The sequence below is a fragment of the Agelaius phoeniceus genome, chromosome 11, assembly GCF_051311805.1.
Source record: "Agelaius phoeniceus isolate bAgePho1 chromosome 11, bAgePho1.hap1, whole genome shotgun sequence".
In the NCBI taxonomy this organism is placed as follows: domain Eukaryota; kingdom Metazoa; phylum Chordata; class Aves; order Passeriformes; family Icteridae; genus Agelaius; species Agelaius phoeniceus.
The window spans coordinates 17,387,990-17,405,494 of NC_135275.1; the positions used below are offsets into that span (position 1 = coordinate 17,387,990).

Genomic DNA, 17,505 nt, shown 5'->3' on the forward strand with positions numbered 1-17,505 from the left:
ATGGAAGTTTTAGGGTGGAGGCAGGTTGTTCTTTACTTCTTCTTCATGGGTTTGGGTGGCATTTTGTAATTGGGCAGAAAAGTCCCCATTGTGGGCTCTTTGGGATCAGTTACTGGGTAAAAAGGGAAAATAATCTAGGTGTCAGTTCTTAATTGGATAGTGTAGTCTTAAAAGACTTCGTAACAAGAGATACATTTTGTGCCTTGCTAATGAAAAGCTGCCAAACTCATGGTTCTGAGACTGTTTTACTGGTAAGAAATAATAAACATTTGAGTCCAAACATTAAATACTGTCTCAAGTGCCTTCAATGCAGATCCAGAGAAACCTATAGGAATAAACACCTCGTTTATATTCTGTGAGAGTAATTGTTTGTCATCCCTGTACACTCTCTTTCTTGTAGCAAGTTTTTCCTTAATATTACAGATGTCTTGGAAGCACATACAGAACCCAGTCCTTTTCACAGAATACCTCTGCAGGACCTGAACTAGTTTGGATCACTACAAAACACTGAACCCACAAGCAAAAAGCACGAGACATGTAGGATTCAGGGTGAGCCTGGAAATCAGTCAAAACTTCTAATATAATCTTTAAACAAAATCTTGGCTACCTGAAGCAGAGAGGTGCAAATCACCTCTGTGCTACAGACCCTGCTGCCGATTTTAGCAGATCTCTAAACACAGAAACACGGAGTGAAAGGTGGAAGCTCCCAGAAATCGAGCACCCCAAGGGGTAAAATGTTACATCTACAATATGATAAAATTTACATGAACCCGCCTATCTAATATATATTGTCCCCCTGCCTAATGCATATTGATTTGGGTAATATGACCTTAGGCAACGCTGGAAACACAAAGTTTTATTTTAGACGTTATCTGACATCACCAGTTACGTTCACAAAAGGGCAGAAAATTCATCCTGAAGACAGAAAACTCAGCTTGAAGACATCGACACCAATTGAGGAAAAAGTCAACTTCAGGACTCTTTTTCCCTCAGAATTTAATTTTTTTTTCCAGGGCACATGGAAAAGCTGTTTGCTTTCCAAACAGATCCCATGCACCCCTGGCGCACGCGCCAGCACCTCAGGGGCTCCAGGGAGAGCCGAAAGCGGCTGTGCCGGTATTGCACAGCAAACCGCTGCTAAGCACCAACTAGTTAATTAACGCTCGGCGCTAATTAGCGCTAATTACTGGGAACTGCCCGCCCTGCGCATGCACCGAGCCCCGCGCATGCGCAGAGAGATCCGCGCCCACGTGACCGCGGGCCGGGACGCCAATATGGCTGCGCCCATCTGCGCGCACGGGGCAGGCCCGGAGCGCCGGGACGGGCCCCGCTGATCCCGGCCCGCCGGCCTGCATGGAGCCGCGGGAGTCCTGGGCGGCCTTGGCGGTGAGTGAGCGGGCCAGAAATAGGCTGTTATACCCGGTGTGCAAGAGTAGAGGTATTTTTAGGGAATATAAATTATATGTGTATATATAATTTTATATTTTTAAGATATTATGTATATATTTATATATAGTAGGTATACATATATTTTAATATAATATGAATAATGTATATAGTATGTATATAATATATATTATATAATGTGTATATATTTTAATATAATGTATATATGCACATATATATGCACACATATATTCACATATATATCTTATATATATTTATATACACACGTGTGTGTGTATATATATATTTTCTTTGAGCAGAAAGGGTCGCTGCCTGGCAAATCCACAAAAATCCAGCACTCCCACCACCAAAACTTTTCACTGTTTCTGCTCTTTGCTGAATAAAAGCATTAATGTTCATTGGCTACAAGTTGCACAGGTTCTCTTATTAATTAGTATTGTATCTTGTGTTGGTTAATGAGTTTCTGGCTTGCCATGGCAATTAATCCACAGGCTCAGTCATTCTCATCCTTTGGGTCAGTGGGTTTCCTGTGATGTGCCCCTGCTGGAATTCCCTTTTACCCAATGGGAGCTGAATCTGCTCAGTTGAGGAGCTGTCTTTATTAATTTCTTCCTTTTCTTTGGGGTTCTGCCAAATGTCCTTGTGGCCCATAAATTCTGCATCCTTTGTATCTGCCATCAGTGGTACATCCTTCTCCCCAGCACTTGTTAACCTCCCTCTAGGTCTGACATTATTGAAACATATGCAGCCCTGAAATTAGCAATTCAACTGACAAGCATTTTGGCTTTCTAACACAGGACATCACATAGAGCCTGTTGGTTCCTGTGTTTCAACAATTAAATCTCCTTTGTTGTTGATCAGGCTGGAAAGTTACAAAGCCCTAACATCAAGGAACTTCCTTACTTAGGAAAAATGTTACATATTCCACGTTTTGCAGATGTCCTGCCTGGGCATTGCCAATGTGGTGAGCTGAGCTCAGGGATGGCCACAGTTTGTAGCTTCAGCAGCCACTCCAGAGCCACAGGGAGCCCCTGACCCTGTGTGTGAAGCATTGCCCTCCCTAAAAGCTGCTTTTCCATGTGTGGGCTCAGCAAGGGGGTGAAGCCCAGTCACCACAGCTCCACTGGAAACAGCCAGTGGGTTCTGTGTGGAAAATCAGGGATGTGGTGCCTTGGGGAAAGCTGCAGCAGAGGAGAGCTCAGCTGCCTGCCCCCCAATGCTCTGAGGCAGATGCATGTGAGCAGTGAGGTCATGGCTCCATGAGCTGCAATTAGGTCCTGGTTTTGCTTAATCATTGTGATGGTGTTTATGGGGTCATTGTATCTCCTGAGCTGGAAGGGACCCACAAGGGTCATCCATCCCAGCTCCTGTCCCTGCCCAGGACACCCCAGCAATCCCTCCCTGTGCCCAGGAGCATTGTCCAAACCCTCCTGGAGCTCTGGCAGCCTCGGGGCTGTGCCCATTCCCTGGGGAGCCTGGGCAGTGCCAGCACCTCTGGGGTAGAACCTTTCCCTGATCCCAGCCCCAACTCCCCTGGCACAGCTCCAGCTGCTCCCTGGGCTCTGTCCCTGATCAGGGAGCAGAGCTTGGAGCTGCCCCTCCACTTCCCTTGGGAGAAGCTGCAGAGTCCTGTGAGCTCTGATCCCCCTCCAGCTCCTGGTGAAGGTTCTTTTGATAACCCTGCTGTTGCTGACAGCTGGGGAAGGAGATGTGTTCCAGGTGCCTGATGAACCAAAAGCCATTTCTCTTTTCTGCAGTTATTGCAAACACACAGCTATTGTCACCCCCTGGCAGGTGCTCTGTTAGCTCCCTCATGAATTTAAATGACATTTAAGATACAGAACTTTGAGAACTTAAAGAAGCAATTAGTAACTTTTGATTCATGTTTTAACAGATGGCCAGATTAAATCTGATTAAATCTGATCAATGCTATTTTGAGCAGATAAGGATTTTGATGAAAAAGAGTGAAGAAGAATCAATGCATTCAAAATAGCCAACTAGATTAAAAGAGTAATTAACTTATTGATTAAACCTTTAGTGCTAGATAGTGAACACCTCTCTGAATCCTCTGTTACCCTGAAAAAAAATCATCGGTGTCACACACATGTGATTTGTTTTCAGGCAGAGTTAAAAATCTCTGCAGCTGTTTCTTGGGATCTATATGAAGTAGCCTTCAAACTGTGTTTTCTGAATAGCACTGCAGCTAAATAATGTCTCATAATGGATTGATGTTAACTATTGATGGTGTTTTCTTTTGAATCAGTTTTTCTGTTTATTTCAGCCTTTTCCTCATGGTTATTGTGAAATAATTATTTTCTACAATCAGCCATGTCATGGGGTAATTTAAAAAAACCAAAATCCCAGTCATGTAGGAACACAGGTGATGGGAATAGATTGAGCCCTAGTTGAATCAAGTTTTTAGGGTTTTATTTTATGAGTTCTTTGGATAAAACCCTTCCACTTTATGAGTTTGAAAACTCATTTAATATGATTTCCTTAAGGGAGTACCTTAAGGGAGTCTACAAGAAAGGTGGAGAGAGCATGTGGTAACAGGACAAGGGGGAATGTTTTCAAACTGACAGAGAGTAGGCTTAGATTAGATTTTAGAGAAAAATTATTGACTCTGAGGGTGGTGAGGCCCTGGCACAGGTTGCCCAGAGAAGCTGTGGCTGCCCCATCCCTGGAAGTGTCCAAGGACAGGCTGGACAGGGCTTGGGACAATCTGGGATAGTGGAAGGAGTCCCTGCCATGGCAGGGGGCTGGAGCTAGATCATTAAGGTCCTTTCCTGTTGTTGTTCTATCTCTAGAGTCCCATACTGCTGCTATCAGATTTCTAAAGTCCCATACCTTCTCAGTGTGTTCTTATGGCTACAGATCTTCACAGTACAGACTCCTTCTTCTGCATGTTGCTCCTTCTTAGTCCAGGGCTCCTTCAAGGCTCTCCCTGACTGGTTAACCCACCCCCTTTTATCCCAGTTATCTTCATTAGCCACAGCTGCAGCCCATCAAGGACAACCAGGACCTCCTGGGGCAGAGCCTATATACAGATATTCAAGTACAGATATTCAAGTACAATGCATTTCCTCTACTATACTTTCCAGTCTAAACCTTTCAATGATTTACCATTTTTTCTTTCTATAGGATTTTATCAAAAAAGATCTGAAAAAAAGAAAGCTTACTTTAGGCTTTGTTTGACAAAGGCAGTGAGGGCGTGTGAACACTTTAAATGAAAATATTTGCTGGAAAAATGTGAATGTGCTTTCTAGAGATGCCTAAGGTGGGGAGCAGAATTGCTTCAGTTTTTCCCTGATTTTATCACACAGCTGCTGGAGGTGTTGGTCATTCTGTGCTGTCTCTTCAAAAGTGACATCCACTGTCTGGCTTTTCTATGGATGGGGAAGTGTTGCATTGCTTTGACTGCACTATTCAAAACACCAAGACCGTTTTGAAAATACCTTAAAAAGTGTTTAAAAGTTGTAATATCTGTTACTTTCTTTTGTTGTGGAAGCTGTTGAGTTGTAAGACTATCAGTTTATAAACTAACCTCAGGAAGGATACAGTCAGCAGTGCTTTGGGTTACACATGCCTCAGTTACTCACATAAGCACCACTTATGTGAGAATATTAATTCACTTTTCTCCATGGTTTTGTCGTGTAGGCTGGTGGAGTTGCTGGTGTGTGTGTTGACTTGATCCTTTTTCCCCTGGATACTGTAAAAACAAGACTTCAGAGTCCTCAAGGATTTAGGAAAGCTGGTGGTTTTCGTGGCATCTATGCTGGTGTTCCTTCCACTGCAATAGGATCCTTTCCAAATGGTAAATTTTCTGTGGATTGTGCTTTGTCTTCTTTAAGTAGTAATTTGTGTCACATAGGACATTCATGTCTGTGGCTTCCTCTCCTGTGGGTGCCTGGATTTTTTGAGTCCATGTCCAGCTGTGAGGAGCAGTTTCTAGAATTGCAGCATTGGGCAAACTTGAGCAAGACTGGAGTCAAGGCTGCTGCAGATTTTCTCTGGAAAGCAACCCCTAATTCCTTGGAAGCATTTCTGGATATAAGGCTGTCCTTACTTACAGGAGCAGCACACTAAAGCATTTCTGGGTGCTGAGGGGGGCTTGTGTCTTGCTTGTCCTGAACACTTTTGTCATGACCCACTCTTTCTTGGCACTGGAAATGAATGGAATTTCCAAGTGCTTGAGCACTGCAGGTGTTTGAGTTAATTGCCCTGGGGATGCTCTGCCCATCTCCCTGAAACAGCAATACTTATATTGTAAAGACATCAGGAATACTTTTGAAACTAAGGCTTTACAAAAGTAGATACCTTTAGTCCCTGCAGAGAAAAGGCATCTGAAATTCCTCATGCATTTGTCCATTTTGTCTTTGTAGGGAGGGATGAAAAAACAGCAATCTGTGCTGTAAATGTTAGGAGAACTTTGCTGACAAATCCACTGACACCTTCAGATGTTTGATGTCCTTCATAAGGTGATATAAAAAAATTCAGTTCTTTATCTTGGCTGCTCTGTTATCTCCTTTTGAGGTGATAAGCATCTTTTGATTAGTAGAAGGCAATTCACATGGCCCTTCTCTACAATTAAAATCTGTTCCCCCGCAAGACATGTCATTTTTTCAGTATTTACATCTCCAAAATCTGCACTGTAGTTTTATCTTTCCAACATATGACAGAGAACTGAAATTATCTTTAGGAAAAGGAATAACCCTTAAGGTGTAAGTGCCTTTGTAGTTGACTGTTACAGTGAATAAACAGCTCAAGTTGCTGTCTCAGTTTAGTTTTGTGCATTTCTTGTTCATTGCACAGAACTTTTACAAATCTTTCAGAAGCTTGGAAAAAATGTTATGGAGCTAAATTCAAAATATTTAACTGACAACAGCTAGGAAGAAGTTATTAATAAACTGCTACTGAAACAGTTTTTTACATTGCAGGATAACATAACTGTATCAATTTATGTTTTTGGGGTTTGTTTTTCATTTCAATTAATCAACTGATTTCTTTGTTCTTCCCTTCCTCCCCCTGTCAAAAAAAGGACCATTCATTCAATTCAACCAAGAGATGATCCCTCTACTCTATTTATGGTTATGGAAGATATCAGTCTTTCAAAATGTGCTGGACATCCATGGCTAATTAATTCATCTTTCTGTAGCTCCCTACTAAATGTGGCCTGGAGTCCTGACACCTTTGGTATTAATGGGAGGTTTGCCAGGGGTAGCCAGAAACATCAACTCCTGAAGGAATTCTCTCACAGATTCTGTTGATACTGCTGTACTGTTTTGGTGTAAAAATACCCTGATTTTAACTACAGCCCTGTGATGGAGGAAAAGTGCAATGATTGCATGTGTTCTTGAATTTCAGCTGCTGCTTTTTTTATCACCTACGAAAATGTGAAATCCCTGCTGCCCCATGGATCTTCATCTTACTTGTCCCCTGCAACACACATGGTGGCTGCCTCCCTTGGGGAAGTGGTAAGAAGGAAATTCATCTGTTGTGTGTCCAGGGGAGGAGAGGATAGCATTCAGTTATGGGAGCTCAGGTTTGGTGTCATATCTTGTGGCAGCTCTTACAGCAGCCTGGTTTCTCACTGTTGGCACAGTGTCTGGGGCTGGGTGTTGAGCTCTGAACACCCCAGGCTGTTCCTGCCAGCCCTGGCCACCTCTGCTCTCCTGTTTTTGGCACAGTGTGTCCTGATAAAATGGGGAGCAGGTGGTCTCTGCAGGTTTGAGGTAAGGAAAGGGCTGTATGGAGACAAACAGGCTTTTCTGGCTCTCTTACAACTCAAACTTAGCTGATGGCACAGTGCAGAAGAATCTGTTGTGTCTGTGGTTCCATACTATTTTATTTACTGCTCTTATTAACTGACTTTTTTCTTTTCTTTCCCATGGGGTGGGCATAGCTTTGGTGTATGTTGGTCCCAAGCTCCCAGGGGTGTGGAGATGCCATTTATTTCAGCTGAACACCAGGTGCCTCACTACTACAGCCTGGCTATTTCCCATGGGAAGCAGCTCAGCTCTCCCTGCTCTCTGTGGGATCAGCTTTGACACCCAAGTCAATTTTATTCTTCTGTGGAAATGTTACTGATTAGATTGAATGAGATTTAGTCAAGAAACTTAATTTAACATACCAAGTACATGAAGATAGATGAGTATAGCACTTATAACCTGGTAGGTTAGATACTGGTAGGGGTAGATAGAAGGTGATAGAGGCAGGGCTGGGTGGGATTTGTTTGTGTGGCTGCCTCAGGTGGATTCTTCCTGAGCTTGGTTAGAGCCTGTGCTGGCAAGTTGTAATTTCTAACTTAAGGCAATGCACAGAACTTATTTCCATGAAGATTCTCTGAAGGCTGTTAGAAATCAGCAGGAGGTTATTTACCACCAATGCACAGCCTTAAAACTCCTTGTTTGCCTGATGTGTCATGGAACAGCAGATCCAGGAGGTGTTTTAAGCTTCTCAAGTGCTATTTGCAGAATCAAGCAAAGTGACAATGGGGCTTATGAACAGGTGCCAGTGCTTTGCAATAAAATCCACCAGAAGAAAGTCTCTTCTTTGTGGAATAGGTTATTCATGGTACCCTCCCTCTGCCTGTGAGGATCCTGTAGAAAATTACAGCCAAGAAATTGAATCAGCAGTAGCCAAAGCCCAGTTGGCTACAGATGGCTCCTTCCAACAGAGCCTGTTGCCATTTGTTCCCTGTGCTGGTCTGTGACCTTTACAGCTCAGGCACTTGCTGCTTTCCTGTTGGGGCTGGCAGAGGTGGTGCAGCACAGGTAAATGAGCTGCTCAGGGCTGTCCCCCATGCTTGCCTCTGACTACTCTATATGCCATTATACAGAAATGTGGAATGGTAGCCACTGAAATGCCAGTGGCTTTATCATGTGGGAATTATCATGTTGTAACAGCCATTTTCCACCTAATTTTCCTGGCTTTTTTCCACCTAATTTGCTGGCTTTTCTTCTCTTGGAGTGATGAGTGTGAGGAGAGGGCTAAGCTCTAAAATAACTGAGATAGCTATTTAGAGATTTGCTACAACAAATCTCTAATAAAATAGCACAAAGCAAGACCTTCTCATGTATGTTTTATGTAAAGTCTTAGTTGAGCAATAGAAATATATAAACTAGTCCAAATTGCATCAGGGTGAAAGTTATAATTACAGCTTTATTGATTAATCATTAAGTTTCAATCAGGGCATAACCACTGGGACTATTATTTTGTCAGTAGATTTTTGATAATATGTACTTTTCTTCCATTTTATACTTCATGATTTAAATTGCTTCTCAATGTGAAGCATTAAGCCAAAGACTGTCATGTTGGGATTCTTAAGGCATGGCTCTGTGTTTCCACACTGTTTTTTTACAAAACAGAGAAATTAGAATTTAGAGCAAGAAAGTGTTGATGAATTTCTAGGTTTGCTGTTCCTTCACTGGTGAGTATAAATGAGTCAGATACCTTCTTGTGCACCAATAAAATGTGAGTCTGTGCAAATCTTAAATGTGTGAGAAATCAGTCAAATGGGAACTTTTAGTTTTTATAACAGCCACTTTCCTGTATTGTTTACAGGCTGTGGAAATTTACAGGAGAAACAGTCCTCTGGAACTGGTTTGGTCCATTTTTCCAGTTCCAGCCTGGGAGAGACAAAGCCAAGCAATAAAAAGGCAGGGGTTGTAGCAGTGTTTTGTTTTGTTTTGTTTCCTTTTAGGCAGGAGGAATATAGAAAGCTAATCTCATCTCCCAGAGTGAGATAAAGAAAAGTGCACACAAAATCTCACCTTGTTAAGCATAATTATTTTTTTTTCTATAACTGAATCTCTCTGTATAGAGACTCTGAATATCCCATAATATATTTAAAACTGCTTACAAAGGCACATCCAAAACTCTAGAGGGCAGATACATGTTGTATCATCTCATCAAGGAAGGAGAAGGTTGAAGGATACATGAGTTGGCAATGGGGGAAAAGCGCTTATTATACCACTTGTGTAACTGAAATCTGGAGATAGAAAACACACTTAGTGCATCCAGGAATTTGGAATTTTTCATCTTGACTCTGCTTTGCCCTGTATGTTTAGTCTGCCTGTATCTTTACAGTGAGCTGCCAAATGTGCTTGGAAAACGTGATATCATAGGGAGTGGAAAGGAAAACCAGATGTTCTGAAATGTTGCTTTTAATATTCTAAGGTGGTATAAGTAACTCTGAGAAGGAGCAGCATTTTTAAGCTTCTAGTGCCCATTTTCAGTAGTAACCAGGTGTGTCTTGCAGGCCCAGAGTTAACTGTACAGATTTTTTAATTTCAGTTTAATATGAATGTGTGTATTAATTACAAGAAACTTTGCTGAATAGAAGTTCCCCCTCTGAGCCTCTCCTACCAAGCCCCTGCAAATGTGGTTTTATGGGACAAGTTTAGGATTGTCCTTGTTTGACCAATGAGATTTCCCTCAGGAGTGCTAAAGTGGTTGGATTCAGCACAGCTAATTTGGATTTAGCACAGCTAATTTTACATCCCACTTGCTTTACCATGGAGGTGAGATTAAAGTTGTTTGGCTCACATTCCAGAGGGAGCTGACAACAGCCCTTTTCCATCTAATATTTAGATATTGTTATGGTTACAATATGGGCTTTGCAAGATATTAGTGAAAGTTTTGGGTTGTTGCCTGTAAATTGTGGGTTCTCTCTTATCTTTTGTTCTTGATTGGCTATTTTTGATGACATTGTCTTTTTTTTTTCCTACCTTGCAAGACAGCAAGCCACCTTGACTTTCAGAGAGGAAGTGAGGGGGAGGACTGAGGACCAGCATGGGAGGGAGATGTCCTGTATTTTTGGCAGCTGGTGGCAATGACCCTGCTCTGGATCTTCACCAGCTGAGGTTATTGAGCAGCTTCGGTCCTTGTGCAAGTTTCTAGAGTACTTTGGGATTAAAAGTCTGGAGATTTGAAAAGCTCAAAAATTTGTCACTTCAGTGAGGAGAGGGGATCAGGTGACTGCACAGGGCAAGGTGAGGACAGGTATTTCAAGGTGAAATTCCAAACTCACTTGGAATTCCAGTGCGTTACCACTTGAGGTACTTCTGTGATAAGAGCAAAGTGTGTGGTTCATCTGTGATTACATCTGACCCTTCATATTAATAACTTTGGAATTTTTTTTATCTGCTGTTGGGATGTATCAAATAGGAAAACTTCTTAATGCAGGAATTATCTTTCTGGGGAATTCATTTACCCTTCTCTTCTAGTATGAACTTGTTTCTTAGAAGAAGCAAGCTCAAATACAAGCAAGTTTACAGTTTTACAAATCATGATTCTGTAGAATGACCTTTTGAGCGTGCTTTTAATTCAAATAAAAGAGGAAAGTGTATGTTTTACTTTATTTTATGCTTGTGGGGTTTTATTTCTGCATAAAAAGAGGCATTTTAGACATGATGGACAACACTCTTGTCTATCTCTGTCCATCACTCAGCCACTTCATCCCTCTGCCCTGGCAGCATTGTTTGAAACAGTTAACCAGTTTCAGTTTAAGAGAAGAGGGGAATCTCCAAAAGGCTATTGGTGTGGATTCCAGGAGAGTAACTGGCTAGGTCAGAGAAGAAAGTTGTTATTAATGCCTGTTCTGAGGAGAAGGCAGAAGCGTGAGTCAGACAAATCCACAGAGTAATGGAATGAAAATCTCCAGCAGGATAATTGGCCAGGGCTTTACAGCATGATAAGCTCTGGAAGATCAGCTTGCAAGAGCCCAATCTAACAGAGACAAGACAGCAACTCACATCAGACATGAAATTAAGATTTTAGGTATTTCAAACTCTAAAACTGCAGTGTTGGAAGATGTGACTTTTCAGTTCAACAGGAAAGTTGGACACTTTAGGGAGAGCTGATTTTAGTTCAGCAAAGAAGAGATAAAGTACTTATGTCTAGACTTTGGGCTAATGGCTTTGAATATTTTTGCTATCCCTTTTCTAGAAGCTGAACTAATAAATCGACAAAACTGTTCTGCATTTTATGCTTTGCATCCTATCTGCTCTCAACCAGTGTGGCATGTGCTGGCAGATCATAGTATTCATAAGCTGTGTGCAAATGACAGCAGTCAAAGCGTGATGGGACCTTTCCCACAATACTGAAACTTTTTTTTCTATTTTCATTGATCAATGCCTGTCATTTTAGCTGTGACTGTGCCTTTTGTGCTGTGCAAATCTGGCTGCACACAGGCTTTGAGAAAGGGAATACTCCAACCCTGGCAAGATGAGCAGTGGTGGGGAGTGCAGCAACGTAGGTGGTCTTCTGAATTAATTGTGGTGGGGTTTGAAACATTCATACATGAATCTATGTGAGGTCAGGTCTGCAATACAGATGCTGTAGGATGTTTGCCAAATCCTTATGCAGAAGCAGTGGTTAGGAGATGGTTGGGAAGGTGAGACTGCTGCCTTTGAGAGGTAGTGGAGAAAGAGCAGAGGACGGATGGAAACTCAGAGCAGCGGTTGGGAATTGGTTGTAAATAAAGATGAATGAGGGCATGAATCCACAAATGCTGCCAACAAATTCATCATACAATTAGAGGCTGAAATAGCAAATTAAGAACTGTCAAGTACCTAGCCAGCCACCCACACTGATCTTCTCTTGTGTGCTCCATGCTAACTGCACATAGTGCATCCTCTCCATCAGCTGCTCTCCCCACACTGCTTTGTGTAACCTGCTCAGTTCAGGGCTTAGAGAACATGCTGCTTTACAGTACAGCATGGTGGTTTCATGTCTTTTGATCACAGGGCTGATAATCAGTTGCTTTAGAAGTATTTGTAGCTCAGAGTGTCTTCAGAGGAAAGCAAATTTGGATTAAAAAGTATTATAAGTGTAAAGTATTTCCTGATGGATTTCCTGACTTACTGTACCAGTCAGCTTTGGAAAGGTTTGAGACACTTTGGAATAAACTTACCTTCAGCAATGTTCTATACAGAGTTTGTCAGGAATAACTCTGAATAGCTCCATATGTGGACAAGCCCATAATTCTTTAAGTGAAAGGGCTGAAGGAAAGAGTAAGATATCAATTAAAGGAAAAATACTTAATAAAATACAATGTAGTTGAAATTTCCATATTCTGGGCCAATGTAACCCCAAGAGAGTGAGAAAATTGCAAAATACTAGCCTTCTTTCAACAGGAGACTTAATGTATTTCCAGAAAATACTGCCTGTGTTCTCTTGCCTGGAATCTCATTACTGTCTGTCCTCCTGTAACTCAGCCTGACCCCACTTGGCTGCTTGGACACAGTTTTATGCTGGATGGGATGCACCACACTGCTTTTGCTGAAAGAATGGTTTGGCTGCAGGATTTAATGAGTTTCTTAAGCCTTTTAAAATAAATTTAACAGACTTTCATGGTGAAAGTGTTGCTGGAATAGATTGGATCATGCAGATGGTTCTGTACATTGACTTAAGGGTCTATGTTTCTTAGGTTTTAAGGGTTTCTGTCTTGAAATGTGGTAGTAATTTATGACTCAAACATCCACCAGGTTAAGGAAGATTTTTTTTCAAGTTGTTCAGCTGCCTGATTTTGCTGGTTGAGTTTAAACCAACTGTTTGTGATTGTACTGAGGAACTTCAAAATCTCTGGGACACAGTTTGTACTGGAGTACAAGAGGTGTGTAACATCAGGCTACTTTTGGTAAGTTTTAGGTCTAGTTTTAAAAAAGAAACAAAACTCTACATTGCTTAAATGTTAAAAGACCAATTGATTTTCGCAAAACACAGAAACTTTAAAAACATCTGCAGTAAGAAGTACTTCTGCAAAGCTGTTTTTAGTGTCAGCCTTGTCAGCTTCACAAACTTTCCCTGTTCTCTGCCTGTCAGCTGATGTAACTGGAATAAGAGTTTCTCCTTGCTGTGAACAGAGCTTGGCACAAATTCCCAGTGCTGGAGGACAAAAGTTTTCTGAGGTGTATCTGACACAGCTAAAGGAAAGGTAGGCAGGGAACCCACAGCAGGATTTGCTGGGAATGGATCTGGGCAACTGAAGAGCCATGTGTGGGGAAGGAAATCTGAGAGGGGCAGGAGCCCAGTAGCCCTGAGAGGGCTCCTGAAATGATGGATGATCCCAGCTGGGGATTTCAGGCAGCTGAGGTGAAAAGGCTCAGCCAAGATGGCCATTGTGAAGGAACAAGTGTGTGGTGCTGCAGATGATGCTCTGAAGCAGGAAGGAGGCAGCTCTGGGAAAGAATAAAACAGAGCTGTCATAGATTTGAAATGACAGGATGAAATAAATCTGCAAAACAGCTCTGCAGATTCCAGGTAAAGTCATCTAAGGTGGGAACGTGGAGGAAGTTGAAAGTGTTTGTGCAGAAATTCCAGTTTTCCAAATGCTTGTGACATTTGGTCCCTGTGAATGGTCTCATCTCTCTGAAATAATATGTTGTTAAGCTCTGGGAGGTGCTGAGATCTGAGGGATCTTGCTGGGTGAGATTGTTCTTTGAAGAAATGTTTCCTGCCAGCATACAGGGGAACTGCAGTTAAATTAATGAAGACCTGGTTGTGTCAGTCAGAGGAAAAGATTGGACAAAGAGCTTGGCATTGTCTAAACTTTCCCATCCAGAGCCCATTAGTCAAAACTTGTTCTCTCCGTGGGGTTTAAATTAGGAGTGGAGTCACCTGTTGATGACCCCAGCAGCTTCACACAGGACTGACTTTCACTGGGCAGGAAGGGCACTCTGTGCTGTGTGGGGGGAAAATAAGATTTAGCATATTCTGAGGCTTTGTGCTGAAGGTGAACACTTTCCCTGGGGCTGGCATTTAAAGACAGTGGACAGGACATGCAGGGGGCACTTTCTGTCATCCCTGGAGACAATTCCCTCATTAAAACAGGAGTTAACTCTGCCATTCTGTATTCTCTGGGCTCCAGCAGCTGGCACAGCCTGCTGACAAGCACGTGTGGAAGGATTTGTTCACAGCTGCAGTTGTGACCCACAGTGAGCTACTGACCAGAGAAACTTGTATTTTTGTTCTGTCTTGGTCAAAAGTGCAGCAGTTATTTAGGTGAAGGTTTATTGGTGGTTGAAATGTTTTGGGTCTGTGATTGCAGCAGTTCAGGTGCTCTGTCCAAGGAATACATGAAATCATAGATATGAATATGAGGATATTTCATGTTCCTCCTCTTTTCTGCTCATTTTTCTGGTGGTGGGAAGGGTGAGGCAGTTCATCTTCCCTCTGCAGCTCATGATCCCTGCTAGCAAATGTTTCCAACCCAAGAGCTCTGACCACAGTTAGGACCACTTATTTGGAGGATTAAATACTTTGCTAATCTCATAATATTGCAGTCATTTTTCCCTTCTGTTGATGAGGGGCATCCCAGGGAGAGCTGAGGAACCAAGCATAAATTTACAGGATTGGGAGAGGCATGGAAAGCTGCAGTGCTGAATTCAAGTTTTGTTGAGAGTCTTTGACATGAACCAAGAGGGAAATTTCCCCTTTATTCTCCAGATCCAATGGAAATCAGTGCAATTTAAGACCTTTCAATTTTAAACTTGACTATTATTTTAATAATTCAGTTATCTGAGAAAGGGAAAAGGACATTTTTCGTGTTTCAGATTAAAAATAGTAACTTCCTACTTGGAAGGGAGCATCTGACATAGAAACTGAGACACTGAGATTATGACATATTAATCTATTTGGAAGCAGCTTTTTTTTTAGATTAAAACAACCCCAGAAACAAAAAAGCAAACTTGAGCTCCAAGGTAACTTTTGTCTGCAGCAGTATGGTCAGGGCTAATGCAGGTTACACTTAAAAACCCCAAAACCCCAATTTGTTGCTGCTTCTCTTTGAACAGGGTCTTAGAGTTGTTCTATTTTTCTTGCTTATTTTACATTCTGTTCAGCAGGCAATCCTTCTGACCTTCAGAAATGGGGTGAGAGCTTAGGATTTTGTTAGCAGATTGACTGCAGCCTAAACATATGTCCTTTGATAAATCATAGCATCTTTGTTGTTGTCATTTTTGTGCAGCAGCTTTTCCTCCCTAATGGGTTAGTGATTATCTTGCACAGGTATTGGGAGGTTTAGACTGAAGTTTCTGCTCTCTGGATGCAAAATTTTATAGTGTCATAAATTGTATTTTTATTTGATTAGGAATAAACTTATGCAAATGAAATTTAAGAGAAAACGTCCCCAGGCATATTTTGTGTTAAGTATTTAACTGGTATGGTGAACATCAATTAAAGCTTCCCAGCCTACCCAGACAAAGTCCTTAAAACTAACATCCTGTTGAGAACTTTAAATATTAAAATCCTTTAGGAAAGGGTTCTAAAGGGTTTAAAACTGCATCAAAAGAAAAGATTTCTGGAGTTTACTCCATGTTTCTGTACTAAATTTTCATGTAGGCTGAGCTATGCAAGCCAGGGATTTGCTCAGAGTCACTGAGTGCAGGTTCCTAAATCACCAGCCACTCACAAATTCCTTAGCAGGTCTTTGTCCTCACACTGCCCTTCTCCTGCCATGGAGCAGAATGGCTGGCTAATTAATAAGTGGAAAAATATTTGGTCTTGATGCTCACCTAAGCCCAGTGCAGAGAACAGTCCAGCTCATTAGCCAGGAGCTCACCAGGTGCCACAAATGAGGCTCTTGCTTCAGTGGGTTTAGAGCAGGGCTAATGCCTGTCTCTTATTGAAGATAACAAGTGCTCAGACTCGATGGCTGTGGGAGCTTTTGGGAGTGTGTGAGTCAGATCATCAGCTGTGCAGGGTGCTGCAGGAGGAGAGAAATGAGATAAATGCTTCCTCAAGCTGCTCTCCCTAGAGCTGCAGAGCTCAAAGTGTTGTACCAGCTGTGTCCCTGCTTCTGAGGAAAACTGTGCTTAAACCTGTGCACCAGCTCAGCTTAAATGCCCAGCCTAAGCCCTTAACAGCCATTATGGCACCTGCTCTGTCCTCTTCCAGATGCTCCTGGATACACCTCGTGCCCAGCTCACAGGGTTAGTGGTCAAACTGGAGTGGAGGTGCCTAAAAACAAATCTCTGTGTTATCTTTGATTCTCTACCAAACCCTACAAATCCAGCCAGGGGGAAGACACTTTTCCTGGAGCACAGAGGGTGGAAGGAAAAGGCTGTTAATCCAAATAAGATATGTTAATATTTGGATCATAATATAGCACAGAAGACCAGGAGTTGTTGTGTTCTTTTCTGAAGATGTTGGCAGTGTCCCTTTGCACTGAGCCTCTGTGTAAGCAGGACCGTGACCACTTTGTTCTTTTTTATTATACAAAGAAAAGTGCTGGGTACCCCTGTGCTGAATTAGATAAATCTGCCTGATTCTGAACAGCTCCTCCAGCTTTAGGATTGGGCCCTATGCAGAAGTTCCAGTTTTAAGATCAGGTGTTTCCAGTAAACTTAGGTGAGCCCATAGGAAAGGCTTTGGGAGGTGCTATTTTTTTTTTTCCTGGTGCTATTTACAGCAGATCTTATTTTCTGATTGCTACAGCCACATTTATACTGAAACAAACTGTTTAAATCGGTGTATATATAAAGTTTCATGGCACTTTGGAGACTTCATTTGCTCTGGTCATTCTTCACAGCAGCCAGGACAGTCTGGTTCCAACACAAATCCACCAGGAGATGGCAGCGTTGGTTCGTGCAAGGAGTGCCCGAAAGTTAGAACGCTTTCCCCTCACTGACAGAGGAGAGGAATTACCTTAATTTAATCACAACATACTCGGTCTTAGCAATACATAGATAAATGTTAATGAAATACACCTGTTTTTAGCTTTTGTTCCCGACTGGCTAATGCAAGTCAGTAAATTAAAATTAAATTAAAAATGCACCTAGGTTTTTGTCTAAATACTGGAGTCACCCTCTGACCCAGTAAAGATTTGAGACAAGGATTTTGAAATTCAGTACTCTCTTGCTCAGAAGTGGTCATTGCATTAAAAAGCTGGAAAGGTATAGGTGCTAATATTGTCATTTCTGCACACCTGCTCTGTAAACTCTTAATAACTTTGCTTGTAGCTGTGAAATCAATAGCTTAAATTTGAAAATTCTTGAGCCTTTTGTTTCAGTATTATTGTTTTCCTGCCCTTGTGGTGTATATACATGTGCATTGACTTTGTGTTACCTGACCTGATAGATAAGGAAGGAGATTACA

General features: G+C 42.0%; 1 protein-coding gene across 6 annotated transcripts in view; it reads left to right on the top strand.

Moving 5' to 3' along the window:
- The first annotated feature begins 1,244 nt into the window (after positions 1 to 1,244).
- SLC25A26 (solute carrier family 25 member 26) overlaps positions 1,245 to 17,505 on the top strand; it is an 82,183-nt gene continuing 65,922 nt past the window's right edge. For 4 of the 6 annotated variants that reach the window (XM_054640132.2, XM_054640133.2, XM_077184466.1 and 1 more), the window contains exons 1-3: positions 1,245 to 1,386; positions 5,065 to 5,221; positions 6,772 to 6,881. In XM_054640132.2, the coding sequence (XP_054496107.2) occupies positions 1,354 to 1,386; positions 5,065 to 5,221; positions 6,772 to 6,881 (300 nt within the window). In that variant the 5' untranslated portion in view covers positions 1,245 to 1,353. The remainder of the gene's footprint in view (positions 1,387 to 5,064; positions 5,222 to 6,771; positions 6,882 to 17,505) is intronic. The other 2 variants (XM_077184468.1, XM_077184467.1) reach the window with 2 other exon arrangements.